The sequence below is a fragment of the Myxine glutinosa genome, chromosome 1 (genome assembly GCF_964187855.1).
Source record: "Myxine glutinosa chromosome 1, kmMyxGlut1.1, whole genome shotgun sequence".
Taxonomy (NCBI): domain Eukaryota; kingdom Metazoa; phylum Chordata; class Myxini; order Myxiniformes; family Myxinidae; genus Myxine; species Myxine glutinosa.
The window spans coordinates 333225479-333249528 of NC_136261.1; the positions used below are offsets into that span (position 1 = coordinate 333225479).

General features: G+C 47.7%; 1 protein-coding gene across 1 annotated transcript in view; it reads right to left on the reverse strand.

Moving 5' to 3' along the window:
* The window catches only part of LOC137415931 (MOB kinase activator 2), an 89282-nt gene that overhangs the window by 25112 nt on the left and 40120 nt on the right, over positions 1 to 24050 (reverse strand). Inside the window, exon 3 of the mRNA XM_068101488.2 lies at positions 11243 to 11336. Coding sequence (XP_067957589.2) covers positions 11243 to 11336 — 94 coding nt within the window. The remainder of the gene's footprint in view (positions 1 to 11242; positions 11337 to 24050) is intronic.

The window sequence follows — 24050 nt, forward strand, 5'->3', positions numbered from 1 at the left end:
TAACGATAGCAAATCCAGACAATCAAAATCTTAAGATGGTACCATCTTATCTAGTACTTATCTCAAACTCACGGCACTCCCCAATGTCTCTATAACTCTCCAAGGCGAAGTTGATTCGCTCCAGCGATCGTGGGAGCAATGTCCAATCAAGATCAATCGAGGCGTAGGCGGTCGAAGTGGCACAGAAGTCACGTGGTCCAACCCCCAGCAAACTCGCGGTAGAATGGAAAATCCCCAAAGACGTGCGCCGACGTACACATTCGCCGTTCAATCAGCGAACCTCCGTGTAACCTTCAAACGCCGCTTTCGCTCACGCATCCCCGGCAGACGGCCGGAGGATGAGAAAAGTTGCCGCATACCAAAACCTTCTTCGGTGGACGCAGCGTGCGGGGCAGAATGGTGGACGGCTCTCACTCGAGCCTGAGCCTCCAGTCAAGGACTCGCCGGAGCCTCCAGGCAAGGACTCTCCGGAACCTCAATGCCGATACCTGACTATGCAGGTTCCTCAACATTCCGGTGATAACACCTATCGCACGATATTCCTTTCAAGGACTCAAAGTTCACTCGCGATGTACGCTCGACCACGCTAGGTACGGAGCTTCGCCACACGTCTTCCCCGACCTTTGCCTCACGACCTCTTCTTCCTCGCTCGACGTCTTCTGGTGCACGACCCGATTTCCTGTCTCATTTTTACCAAGAGCGCTTTTAACCTTTTAACCACAATAACCATTTCCCTTAAACAACAATAATCGCCGTTTCCTTCCAACCCCGATAAGAATAATAATACATAACCAGCAATGTTACAAGTGGATGAAAGCCACAACCACGGAAGGGCCGAATCCGTAACACGAACAAGCCCGCTGCACGGAGATAGCCAATCGATCTCCCAGGAGCGACCCAGAGATCCCCACATCCCGGATGGTGTACCACCTTAAAGAAGTCTGGGCCACGACAAAGTTAGAGAGAGAGAAAGAGAGAGAGGGAAAAGCGACAAGAGGGAAAGGGCCAGTTCATGGGGACCGATCGACAATCTGATTATGACCATGCTACCCTGACGGATCTGGGCATCAGGGAAGAATGGGGAAGATTTGGCCCCTAACTCGCGTTGGGGGTACACCACTGCGAAGAGGCGTCCCCGATAGTTTCTTACTCTCAGGTTGTGGCCCTTGTTCCTGCCACTGTCCATTCTGTTGAACAACTCTTCTTCACTGATTTTGTCGTCCCCCTTCATTATCTTACACATCTCCATCAGATTTCCTTGTATTCACCTCCTTTCCAAGTATAAAATCCTGTCACCTTCAACCGCTCCCCATTCCTTACTCTAGCTAGCCATATAATCAATCCATGTGCTGTATGCTGAACCCTCTCTATGGCAGAAAGAAAGAAATTTTTATCAACCCAAAAATTGTATGATATTCAACAGTAATAATTCAAGAAGTGCGTACCAAACTTCCTTTCAAATGAGTCAGATATCTTGTTTGCAGCATATTTACTCCAATGAAATGTGAGACTCCTTTCTTTGTACAATTTGCATAGAATATGTGTATATACTATGCTGATAGCATCAGAGATGCTATCATTGAGGCGCAATTTACCCGTGGCAATGAGACCCTGGTGTTGGGCTAGTGGCTAGGGTGCCAACTTAGGATCCTAGGATCCTGGGTTCGAATCCCGGTCGATTGCTGAATTAACGCCAGGGGGTTGACTCAGCCTGTCATTCCTTCCGAGGTCGGCTAATTGAGTACCAGTTCATTGGTAATTCTCTGTTTGTCGCTAAAGGCGGCAAAAAGGGTTGGCGTCAGGAAGGGCATCCGGCCGTAAAACATTGCTTCAAAAAGGGGACCAAAAAACAACAACAACCACGGTTCCCGAAAAAGGCCATCCCCCGCTTTGCGGGGAATAAATGGCCTCTAAAGGTGGTTATTATTTATTTTTATAATGAGAGTAAATGGCTCCTCTAATAAAGCAGTTGGAACGAATTTTTAACTAAGGGAATTGTGCATTCTCACCTGCAACGCAAACCCTCTCTGGCAGGGGTCAGTGGTTCGACCAGTTATACACTATTCCACATGTGCAGGCTAAAATCACAACTCGTCTCCCCACTCTCGTTGGGAAGGGGTGAGGGTGGGAGGGGGGGGGGCTGAGGGGATTTATTTAAAGGCCCTTTAATTTGACCCTTGGTACCCCAAGCACGGATGCAAAATTTGGTGGATGTCTGCCAAGCAGCTTTTGATTCCATGAGGAATGGACAAACAGATCCACATACAGTCGTGGCAATAAATATTGGCACCCTTGCACTTTTTTCAAATGCACCATTTCTTCCAGAAAATTGTTAAAATAAAAAAATCTTTTGGTATCCACATATTATGTATTTCTTTGGTTTGCAGTGGAACAAAACAAAAAAGCTGAGAAAATTACTAAATCTTAGCTTATTCCACACAGAATTCCTAAAATGGCCCGGACAATATTATTGGCACCTTTTAGAAGTTGTTAGAAATAATTAGATTTCAAGCAGGTGATTCTCCTTTACTTTGGAATTGAACTCACCTGTGGTGAGTTGCACAATACAAATCACTCATTTCAGTGAGTCGCCAGTTTGGATAGAGAAAAGGAGCCATTCTGCTGTTTTGTGTCATTGTGTGCATCGCAATGAGCATGGAGAAAAGAAAGAAAACCAGAGAATTTTCTAAGGAGGTCAGACACAAGATTGTAGCTAAGCATGGACAATCTCAAGGCTACAAGTCCATCCCAGACCTTGATGTTCCTGTGTCCATCGTACGTAATGTTATCAGAAAGTTTAAGGCCCATGGCACTGTAGCCAACATCCCTGGACATGGCCGCAAGAGAAAACTTGATCGAAGATTGCAGCGAATGATTGTTCAAGTGGTGGAGAAAGCACCTCAATCAACTGGCAAACAGATTCAAGCTGACCTTCAGACACAAGGTACGACAGTTTCAACTCGTACCATCCGTCGCCAACTCGATGAAAGGGGGTTCTATGGTAGGAGACCCAGGAGGATCCCACTGGTGAGATAGAGACGTAAGAAAGCCCAACTGGAGTTTGCCAAAACACACCTGAACAAGTCCAAATCCTTTTGGGAGAATGCCATGTGGACAGATGAGACCAAATTAGAACTTTTTGGTGAAGCACATCATCTCTGTTTACAGAAAACAAAATGAAGCCTTCAAAGAAAAGAACACCTTCTCTACAGTCAAACATGGAGGAGGTTCAGTGATGTTTTGGGGTTGCTGTACTGCCTCTGGCACTGGGTGCCTTGAATGTGTGCATAGCATCATGATATCAGGAGGGGAGCAGTAGACAAGTGTGGCATTTTTGGATTTTTTTTGGAACCAAGGCCTTTTGGAGTGCAATGTTTAACCCAGTGTCAGAAAGCTGGGTCTCCGTCGAAGGTCATGGGTCTTGCAGCAGGACAATTACCCCAAACACACTTCAAAAAAGCACCCAGGAATGGTTCAAGAGAAAACGCTGGACTGTTCTGAAGCTCATTCATGGCTAGAGGAAGTGCTTGACTGCAGTTATTTTGTCCAAAGGCTGTGCTACCAAATATTACCAAAAATGTCAATAATTTTGTCACTGCCATTTCTTTTTATTTTTTCATTTAAAAGGATATATTAAGTTCTGACTCAAAAAGAAAGGTTCTGTAATACTAACAGTTAAATAAAGAATTGTGGAGACCAAATACTTTTGTCAACTTCAACTTATTTTTAGTGAAAATTGTAAGTTATTTGAATAAAGTGCAATGGTGCCAATATTTTTGGCCACGACTGTATATTTCCTTATTACCTCCATGCACGTGAAGCAAAAAGCGAAGTTAAGCAATTGGTTCGTGTCTGTCTGTGTGCGCATCTGTCTGTGTGTACATCTGTCTGTCTTATCAGTTTATGATCGAGGAACAGCCTATTTCAATCAAATGTTATATTTTGAACACGAATCAGAACATGATTAATCTACCGTTTCGATTACTCTGCTCTTTTAGTCTGCCGCTTTACCATATAATATTGGCTCTGAATTTGTCCCCTCGCACATACACGCAGAGAAGTGAGATAATATTTTTATTTTGTCTGCTTGCCTAACAATCAAACAAAACTGAAAATCATTCCGAACAAGAAACTTACTGTTTTTAAAGATGTCATAATGGACGCATATGAGAGGTACGAAGAACTAATGTAATGTGTTAGATAGGTGGATGTAATAGCCGCTGGAGAAAAAGGTGGTAAAAAAAAGAAAAAAAAGAGTGAAGATGGCTTTGCCAATATGGCTTTGCACCATGCCGATGCAATGTAAAAGGCGATTTATTCACCTAATTACAGTCAACGTTGTTATAATAGTAGAAAACACCAGTGGAGGTTTCGAGTAAATTGTTCATGCTCATAAGTGCCACATATTGTAACTCCTGAATACCAAGAGTTCGAGGTCTGCTTCGAGGTCTGGAGCAAACGTTGGCGAAAGAGAGTCACGAGTGAACTTTGGGTTTCCCAGGAAAGGGATTCCTGCGACAGAATTGTTGTCACTGTGACAGATAGACCTGCGTGGCGGGTTTTGCGGTTGATTCCGAAGAGAATCATCGAAGTGCAGTTACGCCACGAGAACGGGCCGTCGGCCATTTTTACCTCGCGCAGGATTTGCGCTTCGCTCAAGGTTTAACATCTCGCTTTAACCATTTTCACCGCATTCAGATGTTAATCTGGTGTGTGTGTGTAACGTGGCTTTTGGGTGGGAAATCTGTGGTTCGCCGATTGGGAGCCGTGGAACGTCAATAACCGAGGGTGTGATTTCACGGTCGCCTTGAGGGCGCCTTTGCGCAGCTTTGACTGCAGGACTGTGACTGTCACCCGAACAGGATTCTGGTCTCGATTAGACATCGTTCTGATGATCACTGGAGCGGATCGACTCTGGCTTGATGCTGGAATAGAGACATTGGGAATGTTCTTCTTTTCGCTCACTTGGAGCACAGTGAGGTATATTGTACGAACCTGATGGTACCATCCATCATAGGAAATATATATTGATTGGTTGTACAATTGATTACCATTGTTGTTGTACTGTTATTATTGTGTGATCTTAATACAATACTTGTTTGTTGGTAACAATTGGTGTGGTGTCACCATTGATCTTTGACATACAGAATAACACATCTTTCTGCCGTGACTCCTCTCGGGGCTCGGAGGTACACCGTGACCGGGGTTTGGGGAGGCGCACGTAACAGAAATTGGGGGCTCGTCTTTGCTGACAAAATTCTCAAATCTCGTCCGGGATAGAATTCCCTAACATCCTCGTCAGGGATAGAATTCCCTAACATTCCCAAAATTCCCAAATTTGGAATTTTTCTAACATTCCCAAATTTTTCAAAAAAAAAATTTGAAAATTTTTGTGTGAAGGTTAACAGGTGCTAACTAATTGTCACCATGGTGTTTGACGCAGAAAAGTTTGCGGCATCCCCTAATGAGGCACAGTTCCAAGCGTTAAAAAGATCGGAACTCTTGATATTGGCCAAATATTTTAACTTGGAGGTCCGAGTTAATATGAAGAAAGCAGAGATGCAGACATTGGTGGTAGAATCTCTGGTGGGACAAGGAACATGGAAAGAGGTAGCCTTGGATTGGTTACCCAAGGAAAAAGAAAATGTGGAGCTCCGGAAAATGGAGATGCAACTGCAGAGCCAGGAAAGGTTAAAAGCAGAGGAAAGGAAAGCAGAAAAGGAAAGAGCAGAACAGAAACGAGAACTCGAGGAAAGAAGAGCAGAGGAAAGAGCAGAGGAAAGGAGAGCTGAAAAGGAACTCGAGGAAAGAAGAGCAGAACAGAAACGAGAACTCGAGGAGAGAAGAGCAGAGGAAAGGAGAGCTGAAGAAGAAAGAGGAGCAGAGGAAAGAGCAGAGGGAAAGGAGAGCCGAAAGGGAGTTAAAGGAACGTGACATGGAGTATCAGAAGGAACTTAAACTCAAGGAGCTGGAATTAGTGGGAGAACGGAGAGAAGTAGTACCCACGCCGGCTAGTTCGACAACTGGTCAGAACACTTGGGATGTTGGAAGGCATGTGAGGCTGGTTCCACCCTTCAATGAAAAGGAGGCAGCCAAATTTTTTTTACACTTTGAGAAAGTGGCTCAAATGCTAAAATGGCCTGTGGGGTCCTGGACTATGTTAGTGCAAAGTGTTCTGGTAGGTAAAGCTCAAGATATCTATTCGGCTTTACCGATTGACCAATATGCAGATTATGAGAAAGTGAAGAAAGCCATTCTCAAAGCCTATGACTTGGTCCCTGAAGCTTACCGGCAAAAATTCAGGAATGCCAGGAAGAGGGAGAGTGAGACCCATGTGGAGTTTGCCAGAATGAAGGAAACCATGTTTGATCGGTGGTGTGACTCGAAGGGAATTGGGAAAGACTTCAACCTGTTGCGACAATTGATCTTGGTGGAGGAATTCAAACAGTATGTCCACGCGAACATTAAAGTACATCTGGATGAAAAGAAAGTACCAGAGTTGTATGAGGCAGCAACCGTGGCAGATGACTATGCCTTGACACACAGGATGGGGTTCCACAAACCTAACTTCCCGCCTAGAGTTAGCCAGGGGAGTTATGGTAAATCAGGTGTGGAGAACAAATATTCAGGGAGGTGGCCTAGAGATGACTATGGGGACAAATCTGATACCGCGACTTTTAGGGATCAGAAGACTACAGTTCCAAGACAGACTTATCTTCCGGAGGGCCCGAGGCAGACCACGAGTTTTTCCTCCGGGCCTACTTGCGCTTTTTGCAAGAAACCTGGGCATTTGATGTCCCAATGTTACGCCCTGAAAAGGAAAAATCAGGAGCGGAGTCAGACTAGTACAACTCCGAATGCATTGGCCAATGCGAGAAATCGGCCTTGGAGGACAGTGCCTTATGAAGGATTCCATGCCAAAGTTACGGCATCACAGAACGACCTTGTTCAAGAGGGTTACAAACCTTTTATTTCAGAGGGGGTTGTGTCACTGGATGGAGACTTAATGAACCAGAGACCTGTTAGGGTATTGAGGGACACAGGAACACATCAATCTTTGATGCTTGAGGGCATTTTGCCATTGTCAGAGAAGACGGCAACTGGTGTTGGTGTTCTTTTTTGGGGGTTGGTGGCTATGTTAAAGCTCCACTTCATGTCTTCCATTTGAAGTCTGATTTGGTGTCAGGACCGGTCACCGTAGGTTTACAAGCCACTCTTCCTGTAAAGGGAATCTCTTTTGTTATCGGGAATGATATGGCCGGTGGTGGAGTTTCTGGTAATCCAATGTTTGTTGAAAAGCCTAGTATGGAAAATAACACCGCACAGTTAGAGCAGGAGAATCCGGGTATCTTTCCATCCTGTGCCGCAACTCGTGCTATGGGTAGGAAGCGCTCTGAAGAGAAGGAGAAGGTACTGATGTCACGCTTTGCACAGGCACTTATTGTCGAGTACCCTGAAACTAAGTGTCAGCACACACAAGTCATGGATGGAGGCAATGTTGGCAAACTCTTTGTAGGTGGACTGAACTTTGACACAAGTGAAGATGTTCTGGACTCTATCTTTGGCAAATATGGACCACTCTTGGAAGTGCTGCTGATAAAAGACAGGGAGATGCAAAAGTCGAGAGGGTTTGGCTTTGTCACGTTTGAAAACACAAAGGATGCCAAAGATGCAGAAAAGGATTTGAATGGCAAGGATTTGGATGGTCGGACCATAACAGTAGAGAAGGCAGGCCATGGGCGTTGAGGGGGCTACAGAGGAGGAAAACGTAGAGGTAGTTTCAGGGGTGGCTATGGCTCCCGGGGTGGGAGTAGTAGTTTTGGTGGCGGCCGCAGTCGTGATTACTACGGAGGTTCCCAGCAGCAGCAGCGCAGTTTTGGCAAATCTCGACGGGATGACTATTACGGTGGTAGCCAAGATGGCGACCGCTACTCACGTGACTACAGCACCCGACTCTACAACTGTGATTATGATTTTTATGATCAAGAGAAGAGTTGGAAGCACTGAGTGCTCAGGAGCAGCCGAGCCAAGATTCCTACATGGATTAACCTGTGAACTCCACGTTCCTAAATGCGTCCATGCAGTGAATACTTCAAGGCCTCACCACCCAACCACCATGAAACCAGGCTCTCAGCTCGGTCTCCTTCAAAAAGTGCTATAGATTTGCTTTGCTTTGAATTTTTGATCACAACCCGTAACCTTCATTCAAAAAATGAAAAATAAAAACCAGAGGTTGATGAGATGGAGTTTGGCTTTGCAGGAGTTCAACTTGGAAATTGAGCATGTAAAGGGCAGGGACAATGTCGTTGCTTATGCTTTATCCAGAGTGAACTAACTTTGGAAATTCCTGTAGGTTGTTTGGAAGTTTTGTTGCTTTATTTTGGGGAATATTAATTATTGTGGCTCACATGAATTGATCATTTGGGTATGAGTTTTACTTTTGTTTGTTAAAAGAGTTTTCGCCTGCAAAGAAAGTTTTCACTATGTTCAAACTTTCTTTCTTGAGGGGGGGAAGTGTTATGGATTCGTCACTTCCGTTGTTGTAGTTTTCATCCACTGTAAACATTTTTGATTCCATGTACTATTATTGTTGTCGTTTAAGGGAAATACAGGTTACTATTTTCAAAAAGTAAAAAAGTTAATGTTTTAAATGAAACCGGAACCGGACGACGACGAAGAGGAAGAGGAGAAAGAGAAGGCGGAGCGAGTGAGTGGGACAAGAAGCCTAGCTGCTTCGAACTCTGGAGCGAACGTTGGCGAACGAGAGTCACGAGTGAACTTTGGGTTTCCCAGGAAAGGGATTCCTGCGACAGAGTTGTTGTCGCTGTGACAGATAGACCTGCGTGGCGGGTTTTGCGGTTGATTCCGAAGAGAATCATGTGCCGTTACGCCACGAGAACGGGCCGTCGGCCATTTTTGCCTCACGCAGGATTTGCGCTTCGCTCAAGGTTTTTCACCTTGCTTTTACCATTTTCACCGCATTCAGACGTTGATCTGGTGTGTGTGTGTAACGCGGCTTTTGGGTGAGAAATCTGCGGTTCGCCGATTGGGAGCCGTGGAACGTCCATACCCGAGGGTGTGATTTCCCGGTCGCCTTGAGGGCGCCTTTGCGCAGCTTTGACAGCGGGACTGTGACTGTCATCCGAACGGGATTCTGGTCTCGATTAGACATCGTTCTGACGATCACTGGAGCGGATCGACTTTGGCTTGATGCCGGAATAGAGACATTGGGAATGTTCTTCTTTTCGCCCACTTGGAGCACAGTGAGTTATATTGAACGAACCTGATGGTACCATCATAGGAAATATATATTGTTTGTACAATTGATTACCATTGTTGTTATACTGTTATTCTTGTGTGATCTTAATACAATAGTTTTTGTTGATAACAATTGGTGTGGTGTCACCATTGATCTTTGACATACAGAATAACACATCTTTCTGCCGTGATTCCTCTCGGGGCTCGGAGGTACACCGTGACCGGGGTTTGGGGAGGAGCACGTAACACAGGTGACGAAGGCTGTGGTCAAGCTTCATCGAAATTGTGTGTGTAGTTTCGGAGAAGAGGTTCCGAATGTTTACATACAGCCTGACTGACTCACTGATTGACGGACACCGAATGCTGCTAATACCTCACCTGAACATTTTTTTGTTCCAGGTGAGCTAAATATATGCATACACCATATCATATTCACACCAGAAGTGTCTGTTACATGTTGGTGGTGGAGTTTCCTCCTGTGTAAAAATGGAAGATCTCTTCTCAATGTATACAATGCTCACCAATAAATTTGGAAACACTTAATTTATATAATAGGGTGTGCACTATCTTACTATAATTCACCAAATGTCCGTCCGTCCGTTCGGAGGTACCGCAAAAACGGCTGAACCGATCGCAACAATATTTTGGGTGGATAATCCTGGGATCTCCAGGAGTAAAATAGGCTATATTGTTTTTCCAATTTCAGCTTTGGCCTCCAGCATTTTCAGGTTTGGACTCCCGCATAACGCTATTTTCCCATGTACCGCACAAACGGCTGCACAGCTGCACCGATCAGACTCGGTGACCTCGGACAAAGACCTTTTTTAAGGACATGGGTTGAATCCCTGCTTGAGAGAATGCCAACCCCCTCCCCGCCATCACGGTCGTCTCTCCAACTCACAATCCCACGAGATATGCGGAAAGGACGACCCAAAACCAATTATCTTCTTTTTGATTCGTATATAAACATCATTAAAAGTAAATAATGACCTCGGCCAAAGTTCAAATGACGAGGGTTTAATCTCTTCATGAGAGAATTCCACATAGCTATTTGGGTGGTGTATAAGCTGGCTGTCTCCATCGATCTTGCCAAGGCTGTAACACTTATTGGCTCAAAATCCTTTTAACTGTTGACTTGGTAGTTTTTACAATGAAGGAAACATTAACAATGTTTGGAATGAAAAAAAGAGATATCGAGTTCAAGTGAATGACGACATGCCATGATGCTTTCTACTTTCTAAACGTGAACTTCGCGGATCGCCATATGCAGATTCGCCACGGACCCACAATAGATGTTTCTATACGTGAACGTATCCGTTTGTTTGCGAATGGGTACGTTTTTCATGGAAGTCTTTCACGAACTTGCTCTCCATGTCTGACGTGCGACCGAAGGTGTTACAGGAATGTGGAATTCATTGGTTTCATGCTTTACCATTCGCCGTATCTGCATTGTCTGTTTGCTTCTGGCCTCCCACCTGTGAGTAGCATGGGTACCTCACTAGTACTTAATAATATATGGTACATGGAAGCAACTTATAGAGACATTTCTTGTGAGCAACTAACTAGAAAGGCAAAAAAGGTAAAATAGCAAAAACAGGAGTCACATGTCTTGATTTTCCTTGCAAAATGATTATCATGTCATCTGCTGGACATAATGTAACAGAAGTAGAAAATTTTCTGTGATTGGCAAACAATGATTTATACCACTGACAATTCACTTTCAATCGAAAATATGTGCTTTCCAAATATTGTTACTTTTTAAAATTAATTGGGTGGAAAAAATGACGATACTGTTTTCTGTTTTGCACCATTGCTGACTGGCATTCTTTTACACACATGGTTTCAACATGCAATCCACCAATTCTTTTTTTAATTTCTACTTTGTTTTCAATTAACTTCCAAATTCATATTTGGAAGACTGACGGTTTGTTCATTACTTTAGTCCACCTCAACCCCCAGCCTCAATCATTCCCTTTGAACTTACACCCCACAAGCAGTCATTGAAGGACAGGACTCTGCTGTGCAAAATTCTGATACAGCGCTGTACTGAAGATTCACAAGTGTGAAGAAGTTCATAGCTGCAAAATGAATAGGAGGAGGGAGAGATCAATACACATACATACATACATACATACATGCATACATACATACATACATACATACATACATACAGTTATTTTTAAAAGTTACAAAAGGGAGGAAAATGGTGGGTGAGAAGTTGTGAGCTTGTCTGTCCCATGATCCCGTGTTCCCACATTCGTGGATAACATTAGATAAGATTCATAGTGATTCCGAACACGGATTTATTCCCTATCTGTTACCTCAGTTTTGTCGTGTGTGTGTGTGTGTGTGTGTGTGTGTGTGTGTGTGTGTGTGTGTGTGTGTGTGTGTGTGTGTGTGTGTGTGTGTGTGTGTCCCTCTTTCTCTTTCACCCTCCAGCTCTCTTTGTGGTAATAAAGCTTTTCCTCATAAAAACCTGTGCATGGTCATTTGAGGTACAGGACCTTAGCCATTAAGTGTGATTGAATTGACTTTAAAAATCTGGCAATGGGCCGATTGAGAAACGCAAATTTAATGCACATATGGGGCCTTTCAAAAATTACCAAACGCTATTTTTTAGGGAGGCACATGTGTACTTGATTAAACCTTACTAATAAAATTGAACACTTGACCCAAACAAAACCAATTTATTTTATTTATTCCTTGACCCAAACAAACCCCCCCCTGGTTCCAGCCAGAACAGGAAGATCTGACGCAACAAAGCCTGGCAGTGTATAATCAGCAGAGAACCTATATTCGGCCCACCAGGAAACAAGATGGCAGCCATATAATTTCATATCAACACTATTGTGGGTGGAGTCAAGTGACAGATGTGGGTGTGGTCTGGCAGCTGTCTGACCAATGGGTGTATATTTCAAAAATCGACCCACAAAAAGAACCCCAACAACAATAACAACAACAAGAGCAACACATTATAACACGTTTAAAACACTAAGCTTTTGTAGACCTGCAACATGTCGCAGGTAAAAACTATAACGCCACTCAGTCGAGCGCATACTCCCGCCGTGGGTCAAGTTGGAGCCCTATCTTCCAATGGTAAAAAAATCATTAAAAAATTTTCCTGGATCCGGAATAATATCCTGAACTTCACCAAAAACTAATCAATTCTTCCTTATCCCAAGGGCAATCATCCCACCAACTTCCATCCAAATCCGTTCAGAACTTTTCCAGATATCTTGTTCACAAACACACGAACACAAGAAACATACGAACACACACACACACACACACACAAACACACACAACACACACACACACACACACACACACACACACACACACACACACACACACACAAACACAAACACACACACACACACACACGGACGGACACGATCGAATGCATTTGCTCCCGCGGGAGTAATTATAGAGCACGGACAAAATGTCACAGTTGGGCAGCCATTGCGTAGGCTTGATTGCCTGAATGGTGTACTTCTGTTTGTCTTTCCGGGGAAGGGAAGTCTTCAATCATATATTTTGAACGATGGTGTCTGTCTGTGCATTCGTCAGTCTCCCGTTTATAGCAGCCATTCCCCACGCTGCATTGAAAAGCTGCCCATGCAGGCAAAGCTCAACATTCACTTAAATTTAAATGACGTCCATTAAATTTTAGATTAACTTTTTTTTTTAAGTCAATGAAATTATTTATGTTGATTGATTAACTAAAAATTTGTCCTGTAACTGGGGGTGTGTGTACTTTTGCATTTAAACCTAATATAAAGAAGGCTCCGGTGCCATTAAAGCATAGTTATGCCATTGGTACATGTTGAGCGTAAGAGTACGGGAGCTATGTGGAAATGATATTTCACATTTCGAAGAATGTATTAGGAACTGATAATCACGATTCCACTGTCCTCCGTATGTGTCTAAACCCCCACTCTCCTTCTCTCCATTTCTTGACCCATTAAATAATTCCTTCGTTACTGTCCATGTGTTTTATTGTAATGAACTGTAGACAGCCGCTCCACAGAAAGTAAGCGGCTCCCATCTGAGCACTACCAGAAATACTGCGATGAGCACTGTGGGATCCCCCAGGGACTCTTAAGTAAAGATATCCAAGGAACCGTCTGACACTATGGCAACGGTGGGCATGATGCAGCATACGTTGGTTCGAGAAGAGCCAACCAGCACATTGTCGCGGGATGATTATAGTCCACGGGAACTCAAATCCAATGTGGTAGATGGTGTTGGAGTTGGAGTTGGAGACAGAGATCGGGGGCCAGCACGTGGCAGCATGGGATGAGCTGCAGTCGGGTTTGAGTACTGTTCAGGGTTTTGGAGTGGAGAGATGAAGAGCAGCTCAGGGTGCAGGACCTAGTTACTGAGATGGGGGTTCTGCAGCACTGAGGAGACATGCAGCCACAGAGACAACATTGCCAGATGCGGTCTGCCAGATAATCTCTTCCCCTTCAATCTCTTCCCCATGCCAGCCCCCTTCTCGAGCTACAGCATCGAACTTATGCAGGCGTCATGAGAGGGGGAGGTTGTTTGTGCCCCTTAACTTCTATCTGTCTGAGTACCTGTCTGATGAAATAGTAAGTCAACGCAATAAGCCAAACAAGTTATTGTGGGAGGGAGGGTTTTTATAATTATATAGTGACCCTGTACATTATTGAAATAGTTTGTTCGTTCGGTCGGTCTCTGTCTCTCTGTCTCTCTGTCTCTGTCTCTCTCTCACACACACACACACATACACACACACACTCTCTCTCTCTCTCTCTCTCTCTCTCTCCCATCCCTGTTCTTCCCCGGCACTTACGTTATTTATTAAACCTTTTTTCAAAATTTAGTGTGTTGGTCTGTCACGCGGTTCATTCATTTCGCAATATTTTTTATTTTTTTTTGTATACAAGATCGAGGCTCGTAAAAGAGCGAACATTATTCACACAAAAAGTCAAACCGACACATACAACACAAAAATAAGGGGAGCGGTAGACAAGATGGGGAGAGAGGGGGAAGGACACAAACAACATTTGAGAGCAGCGACATCGGGAGAAATGTGGGAGGGGGAGGGCTTGGGGGGGAGGTGGGAGAGGTATAAAACATATGGACACTGCAAGGACTTCCAGGAAAAAAGTAGGAATTTCAAAAAAAGTGTATCTGGGGTGCATTAGCGGGGGTAGAAAAGATCAAGGTTTTGGATGGGGGAAGATAAGAGATGGTGGTGAACAGTTGTTTTAAAGAACTGGAGGGAGGAGTGAGATTGAAGGGAGTGGGGGAGTTTGTTCCAGAGGCGGGCGAAAAGGGGAATGAAAGAGTAAAGGTGAACAGAGAGCCTAGATTTTGGCAGTTTAACCATAAGAGGGTTGCAGGCAGATCTTGTGCGACCTGAAGGAATATTGTGGGGACAGAGCACAGAGAGAGCTGGGGGAGCAAGGCCGGAGAGAAGTCGGTAGAAGACAGAAAGACCACCAACCTGCCTGCGGTGAGTGAGTGAAAGGCCCTCGGAGTTAGCTTCATCGCAGGAGATTCCAATGATTCTGAAAGCTTTGGTTTCAACAGCGTGAAACCGAGCTAGGTATGAGGCGGGAGCACTGGCCCAAAGGGGGGGAACAGTATTCCATTGAGCTGCGGATGAAAGCCTTGTATGTGGTGAGGAGCTCAAGTGTGCCAAGGAAGGACATGGCACGACGGAGGATGCCCAGTTGGCGACTCGCTTTGGAGGCCAGCTTGGAAATGTGGTTTTCCCAAGAAGGATCATGGCAGATAGTGAGACCCAAAAGCTTGAGCGACAGAACTTCTTGGAGAGGATTGTTGAGAAAGTAGATGGGAGGGTTTTCCAGTCGGTCTTTTCGGAGAGACATAGTAAGAGTGTGAGATTTGTCAGGATTGAAAGGCATGTTCCACTTGTCTGACCAGTCTGTGATTTTGTCCAGGTCTGCAGAGAGTGAGGGGGCTGCAGACTGACGATCTGAGGGATGAGGAATGGAGCGGCAGATAGTGGAGTCATCAGCAAAGAGATAGAGAGGATTTTCCAGAGAGTCGGAGAGATCATTGATGAAGACCAGAAATAGCACAGGGCCCAGAACACTACCTTGGGGAACTCCAGCCAGAACAGGAAGGGGAGATGAGAGAAATCCATTCAGGGCCACACGTTGCCTACGACCAGAGAGGAAGTCTGCAAGCCATGAGTGGAGATTTCCATGGATACCATCGGAGGAGAGTTTGGTGAGCAGAGCTGGGTGCCAGACCATATCGAAGGCACGTGATATGTCAAGTGAGACAGCTCTGATTTCCTGTTTGGCATTGAGGACCTCCATCCATTGTTGAGACAGCAGAAGCAACATGTCCAGAGTAGAATGACCTGGTCTGAATCCAAATTGATGATCAGAGATCAAGCCATTGGAGAAGAGGAAGGATTTGATATCCAAAGCAATGATGGAATCCATGACTTTGCTGATAATTGGAAGCAGGCTGATTGGTCTGTAGTTGCAAGGATCTGTTTTTGCACCTTTTTGTGTAAAGCGGTAATGTTTGCTGATTTCCAAGATGCTGGCAGATGACCTTGAGCAAAAGAGAGGGTGAAAAGAAGAGAGAGAGGGTGAGATAGAGCGGCAGAGCAGGATTTTAGGACCTGTGGGCTGATGCCGTCGGGTCCAGTTGCAGAATCAGAGTCGAGGTTTGACAAAAACTTCTCCACCTTGTCAGGAGAGAAGGACACAGAGTCCAGGAGCAGTTGGGTTTGACTGGGAAAGGTGGGAACAGAGAGAGATGGGTTTGGGACACAAGATTTTGAGGCATACACAGAGTTGAGGCATTCGGCTTTGTCACGTGCGGTGTCAACTGTGTAGCCATTTGAGGTAAGGGAGGGGATGGAGGAGGATCAAACACCAGAAACGGATTTGACCAGACGCCACCGGGATTTGGAGGAAGGAGACAAGTTTGAGAGTTCAATCTTGAGTGTGGAGAGATAGTGCCTCCTGGCACTCCTGAGGGTAGACACACACTTGTACCGAGCTTGGTGGAAGGAACTGAGATTGCCTTCAGTTGGATTAGCCTTCCAAGAGGCAAAGGCAAGTTGTTTCAGGGCAACTGCCTCACCACAAGATTCAGTGTACCATGGACGGGAGGAAGGGTAAGACAACTGAAGACGAGATGGGATAAATCTGTGCATGAGAGAGAGCAGTTTGCTTTGGAAGAATTCCCAGGAAGAATTGATGTCAGAGGCAGTAGAGATGGGAGACCAGTCCAGATGATTTATGGCTGCAATATAATGCAGTGTGAGCAAAATTCATGGCTGTTTGTTCGCAATAGCAGGGCATTTTAAAACCACAGCTGGCTCGTCTTGGGTGCACTCTCTTGGCCCATCCGATTTGATGGATGAACTGGCTGTCACAATAGATTCTCATTAGAGTTTTCTGTACGCTGAAAGCTGAAGGAAAGACTGTTTGGCTTTCCCAGTGGATGGTGTATAGTCTTTTTTGATGGTCCGTTGCTAAATTGGGGATTTTTTGGGGTTAATGGGCAAATCACCCTTCACTCCTGTACATTGTGGATGCTGATACATACATATATGTAGACCACATGCACACACACACACACACACACACACACACACACACACACACACACACACACACACACACACACACACACACACACACACACACACACACACACACACACACACCTACGACTACTACTACTACTACTACTACTACTACTACTACTACAACGGTGTCCTTCGCGAAGAATAGGTAAGCTATCGCCAGCACCATGACCAAATTACAAATGCCTGCCCTTACCAGCAGAGGGCACTACATCAGCAGCAAGTTGTGCCCTCAGCCAATGATGCCACCCCGCAGCTTTGCGCTGCATACGAAAGAAGAAAAGGCTGTGCTTCTGGGTAATGTGGTTTGTAAACCGATCCATAACCTCAGATTACTTCTACCAACAGAAGCAAAAAAGAGACCCTGAGCTGGCTTTATTGATGCAACAACACTTTCATAGTAAGTGATTGCTAACTGGTAACAAGTTCATAAAACACTTGCACAAACTGGTTGATTAAAACAAGAAAACACTTTGAATGACAACAACATCGTTTGGAGTCTAACTAAAGAAAATATTCTTCCTTAAATTGTTATTGGACATTTTCAAAATTGGCAGAAATTTTTCAAAGTTTGTGCCTTGGTTCACACAGGAGACAAAGAAACATGTCACTCTTTGTAGTGGATTGACACTTCATGAAAGTTTTCAAGTTTGGCCCTCTGATACTTCATGAAAGTTTTCAAGTTTGGCCCTCTAACACTTCATGAAAGTTTTCAAGTTTGGCCCTCTGATACTTCATGAAAGTTTTCAAGTTTGGCCCACTGACACTTCATGAAAGTTTTCAAGTTTGGCCCTCTGATACTTCATGAAAGTTTTCAAGTTTGGCCCTCTAACACTTCATGAAAGTTTTCAAGTTTGGCCCTCTGATACTTCATGAAAGTTTTCAAGTTTGGCCCACTGACACTTCATGAAAGTTTGCAAGTTTGGCCCTCTGATACTTCATGAAAGTTTTCAAGTTTGGCCCACTGACACTTCATGAAAGTTTTCAAGTTTGGCCCACTGACACTTCATGAAAGTTTGCAAGTTTGGCCCTCTAACACTTCATGAAAGTTTTCAAGTTTGGCCCACTGACACTTCATGAAAGTTTTCAAGTTTGGCCCACTGACACTTCATGAAAGTTTGCAAGTTTGGCCCACTGACACTTCATGAAAGTTTGCAAGTTTGGCCCACTGATACTTCATGAAAGTTTTCAAGTTTGGCCCACTGACACTTCATGAAAGTTTGCAAGTTTGGCCCTCTAACACTTCATGAAAGTTTTCAAGTTTGGCCCACTGACACTTCATGAAAGTTTTCAAGTTTGGCCCACTGACACTTCATGAAAGTTTGCAAGTTTGGCCCTCTGATACTTCATGAAAGTTTTCAAGTTTGGCCCACTGACACTTCATGAAAGTTTGCAAGTTTGGCCCTCTGATACTTCATGAAAGTTTGCAAGTTTGGCCCTCTGATACTTCATGAAAGTTTTCAAGTTTGGCCCACTGACACTTCATGAAAGTTTTCAAGTTTGGCCCACTGATACTTCATGAAAGTTTTCAAGTTTGGCCAACTGACACTTCATTAAAGTTTTCAAGTTTGACCCACTGACACTTCATTAAAGTTTTCAAGTTTGACCCACTAACACTTCATGAAAGTTTTAAAGTTTGGCCTCCTGTCACTTCATGAACTGCACATTTCTCCACTTACCTCTCCTTTTGCTATGTGCTTTTAAGGTCTTCATTGCCTCCTTTAGCCATATTACTGCATTCATTTTTATCGTAGGTAATACCAGTCTTCACCTGAAGCAATGCCATTATAATTTGGCCAGTAATAGATAGGCCTACACATATTGTGTAGGTCACGTTACGACGGATAGATAGGCCTACATAATAAATAGGCCTCCTCACTCACGTCACGATAATAGATAGACCTACACGTCACGACGTTGACCGATATGCCTCCGCCCACATTATTATATCATTATAATACTTGCATCAAGTTTGATTTAAATCCATTCAGCTGTGCCCAAGTTAGCACATTTTTACCTTACATGACCTCTGACCTTTAACCTATTGACCCCAAAATTTAATCAGTTCATGTTTATATTATTATACATACCTGCACCAAGTTTTAATTTAAATCCCTTCAGCTGTTCACAAGTTCTCACATGACCTGACATGACCTCTGACCTTTGGCCTTTGGCCTTTGACCGTGGGGCCCCCAACCAAGTTTGAATTAGATCCCTTTAGCCATTCTCAAGTTATAGACCTATTACAGACTTTGACCTTTTTGACCTCATGACCCCAAAATCTAATGAGTTGATATTTACATCATTCTACATAAGTGTACCTTTGACCTTTGACTACAAAATCGAATAAGATAATTTTTACATCATTATACATACCTGCACTAAGTTTGAATTGGTTGACTTCAGCTATTCTCAAGCTATAAACCTATTACAGACTTTGACCTTTGACCTATGACCACAAAATCGAATAAGATAATTTTTACATCATTATACATACGTGCACTAAGTTTGAATTGGTTCACTTCAGCTATTCTCAAGCTATAAACCTATTACAGACTTTGACCTTTGACCTATGACCGCAAAATCGAATAAGATAATTTTTACATCATTATACATACCTGCACTAAGTTTGAATTGGTTGACTTCAGCTATTCTCAAGCTATAAACCTATTACAGACTTTGACCTTTGACCTATGACCACAAAATCGAATAAGATAATTTTTACATCATTATACATACGTGCACTAAGTTTGAATTGGTTCACTTCAGCTATTCTCAAGCTATAAACCTATTACAGACTTTGACCTTTGACCTATGACCCCAAAAAAGAATCACTTAATCTTTACATCATGATACATACCTGTACCAAATTTGGTCAGAATCCCATCAATGGTTCACAGGTTATCACGGTAACAGTATTTTTACCTAACATGACCTCTGACCGTTGGCCTTTGTCCTTGTGGCCCCAAAATGTAATCAGTTAATCTTTACTGTAATCAGTTAATACATACCTGCACCGAGTTTGACGAAGGTCCCTTTAGCCATTATCAAGTTATTGCGGTAACGAAAAACCTATCACGGACGGACAGATAACCTGAAATCATAATGCCTCCGGCATAATTCAACATATTTCAACATACATAATATTTGCCGGCAGACTTCCTTCCTGGTAAGGGCAGGCATTTGCACTCCGGCATTTGCACCTGAGGTGGTGCACCTGATTCTAATTTTAGGTATTTGAAGTAGTGATAAATGTGGGGGTGTACTTACTTTTTCCACATGCGAAATTTGCATTCATGTTTATTTAAATTATACAATGGACTACAAAATGTAAATGTTTCATGATATTTGTTATATTATATTAAAGCGCGGCGTTACGCGCGCTGCTTGCGAGCAAGGAGGAAGCGGACAAGCGGTAACTTATAAGCGTCTTTATTTCAGGAGCTCACTGTAACACTGGCGCGCTCCGGGCTGCGCGCCCGGTGTATATCATGAGGCCACGCCTACCCCTCGGGTGTGGCCACCGCCCACTTGGTGCGCGGAATGATGTCACCACGCCAGTGGGCTTTTGTGTCCGCCACACGCGCCCCCCCAGAATTCCCGCACACCTGGAGGGCCAGTTTGCGGGGCAGACGAATGACCCGGCCGAAGCGCCCCCTGGCGATCGGCGGCGTCCGGGGTGCAGGGATGCCAGGTGGGATGCCCCTGGCTGCCCCTGGGATGGGTGCAGGACCGGGGGGCGGCGTGGCGGCGGGGCTGGGCGGTGCCGGGGGTCCGCCCGCAGGGGGGCGGCCCCGACGTGGGGGTCGGGCCACTGGCGGTGGATGGTCCACGTCGAGGTGGGCCGGCTTGAGGCGGTCTACCGAAACGCGGTCAGGAGTACCGCCGATGTCCAGGGTGAAGTGCTTCGTCCCGGTCTCCAGCACGCGGAAAGGCCCTTCGTACGGGGGCCGCAGTGGTGTCCGGTGGGCATCGTGGCGGACGAAGACGTACTCCGCCGTGCGAAGCTCCGGGGCGACGTGCGTCGGTGGGTGTCCGTGGCATGCCATTGGCACCGGGGCGAACCTCTGGGCGGTCTCTTGCAGAGCGGAGCGCTGCTGTGCCGCGGACCATGGTGCCGTGGAGTCGGGGAGGAACTCGCCCGGCACCCGCAGCGGTTGCCCGAAGACCAACTCCGCCGCGGATGCGCGCAGGTCCTCCTTGGGCGCCGTCCGGAGGCCCAGCAGGACCCAGGGGAGCCTGTCGACCCAGCCGCCGTCGCGGAGGGTGGCCCGGAGCGTGGCCTTCAATGAGCGGTGAAATCGCTCACACAGGCCGTTAGCCTGGGGGTGGTAGGCCGTGGTTCGGTGCAGCCAGACCCCGAGCCCCTGCGCGACTGCCCCCCAGAGCTCCGAGGTGAACTGGGGGCCGCGGTCGGACGAGATGTCTGAGGGGGCGCCGAACCGGGCGACCCAGGTGGCGATGAAAGCCTGCGCGACATCGGCCGCCGTTGTCGACGCCAAGGGCATGGCCTCCGGCCACCGGGTGGTGCGGTCCACCATGGTGAGGACGTAGGTGAAACCCCGCGAGGGGGGCAGAGGTCCCACCAGGTCCACGTGGACGTGGTCAAACCGGCGTTCCGGCACCGTGAACGGGGCCAACGGGGCCTGGGTGTGCCGGTGCACCTTGGCGCGCTGGCACGCGAGGCACGTCCTGGCCCAGCCGCGGACGGCCTTCCGGAGGCCATGCCAGACAAACTTGTCAGCGATCAGCCTTTGGGAGGCCCTCGCGCCTGGGTGGGACAGGCCGTGGATGGCGTCAAACACCTGGCGCTGCCAGCCCGCGGGCACGATGGGGCGAGGACGCCCGAGGGAGACGTTGCACAAGAGGGCCGCGCCCGCGCCGTCGAATGGCACCTCGGTGACGCGGAGGCCCATGACGGCTGTCCGCAAGGCCTGGACGTCGGGGTCAGCGGCCTGGTCCGCTGCCATCCGGGCATAGTCGATGCCGAGGTGGACTGCGTGGGCGACGGCCTGGGAAAGGCAATCCGCCACCGGGTTGTCCTTCCCTGCGACGTGCTGGATGTCCGTCGTGTACTCGGACACGGCCGAGAGGTGACGCTGCTGCCGGGCCGACCACGGCTCGGTGACCTTGCCCATCGCAAAGATCAGCGGCTTGTGGTCGACGAAGGCAGTGAACGCACGGCCCTCGAGCAGATGGCGGAAGTGCCTGACCGCCAAGTGAAGCCCGAGCAACTCGCGGTCGAAGGTACTGTAACGGCGTTCGGGCGGGCGAAGCTGCCGGCTAAAGAACGCCAGCGGTTGCCAAGCTCCACACACCCATTGCTCGTGCACCGCGCCCACCGTGTAGTCCGAGGCATTGGTGGTGAGGGCGATCGGTGCATCGGGCGCCGGGTGCGCGAGCATGGTGGCGTTAGCCAAGGCGAGCTTCGCGCCCGTGAACGCCGTGTCCATCTGCTCGGTCCAGGTAACGTCAGCTTTGCCTGGCTTACCTCGGAGAGCTTCGTGCAGGGGGCGCAGGAGCTGGGCGATACGGGGCAGGAACCGATGGTAAAAGTTCACCATGCCCAGGAACTCCTGCAGCCCTCTGATCGTGCGGGGGCGCGGAAACCCCTTCACCGCCTCCACCTTGGCCGGCAGGGGGACGGCTCCGTGCCTGGTGACACGGTGCCCCAGAAAATCGATTATGGCGGCGCCGAACCGGCACTTTGCGGGGTTCACAATCAGGCCATGCTGGCCCAGGCGTTCGAAGAGCGTGCGGAGGTGGCGTCGGTGCTCTTCGCGGGACGCGCTGGCGACGAGGATATCGTCCAGGTAGACATAGACAAAATCCAAGTCGCGCAGGACGCTGTCCATCAGTCGCTGGAACGCCTGAGCCGCATTCTTCAGACCGAAGGGCATGCGCAGGAACTCGAAGAGTCCGAATGGCGTGATGACCGCCGTCTTCGGGACGTCCTCCGGCCTGACGGGGACCTGATGGTAGCCGCGTATGAGGTCCACCTTCGAGAAGAAGGACCTGCCCACCAAACGGGCGGAAAAGTCCTGAATGTGGGGGACGGGGTAGCGGTCGGGAGTCGTGGCGTCATTGAGACGGCGATAGTCCCCGCACGGTCGCCATCCCCCGCGGGGCTTCGGCACGATGTGCAGCGGCGACGCCCAAGCGCTCTCTGAGCGCCGAACGATGCCGAGTCGCTCCAGGGTAGCGAACCCCGCTTTTGCCACCGCCAGCTTCGTCGGCTCGAGGCGGCGTGCCCGGGCGTAGACCGGTGGCCCGACGGTGGGGATGTGATGGGCCACCCCGTGCTTGACGGCCCCCGCCGAGAAGGTGGGCCGCGTGAGGGCTGGGAAGCCGGCGAGGAGGCGGGTGAATGCGTCCGCTGCCGGAAGCGTACAGACCAACGTGGCCGGAACCGAACCGTTCGGCAAGCCGCTTGGCAAGCCGCTCATTGAGCTGGGCAACGCACAAGCGAGCGAGCTGAACGTCTCGGCCTGGACAAGACGTCTGCGCTTGACGTCGATCAGGAGCCCATTAGCGCACAGGAAGTCCGCGCCAAGCAGTGCCATGGGCACGTCGGCGGTGACGAACGTCCATCGGAAAACCTGCCCTCCGAACCGCAGAGAGAGGCAGCGTTTTCCGTACGTACGGATGGGCGTCCCGTTCGCGGCAAGCAGCGCGGGGCCCCCACCCGCGGCGTGCTTGTCTGACGTGCCGGCGGGAACGACACTCACCTGCGCTCCCGTGTCGCACAGGTAACGGCGCCCGGAGAAGGTGTCCGTTATGAACAGCAGGCTGCTCGAACGGCCGGCGCTCATCGCCACTATTGAGCGCCGGCCCGGGCGTTTTCCGACCTGTTGAAGGAGCATGGCGGATGACACTGCCGAGCTTCGTGGCCGAACTTGGCGTGGAACCAGCACCAGGTGGTGGAGCTGGAGGAGCGCGGCTGGCTCCGCCAGGCCGGTGGAGTTGGCGGGTTTCCCCGCGATGGCGGTTTTCGCCGCGGCGGTGGGCGGGGCGTGGCGGCGGTCACGAGGTGCGTATCAGCATGCTGCGTATGCTGTATAAGCTGATGCTGTGGAACAGCAGCATCAGCAGCATCAGCAGCATCAGCAGCATCAGCCTCGAGGGCCGTGACGGCCACGCCGACTCTCGCCCGCGTGTCCGAAGCGGCGAAGTACCTGTCCGC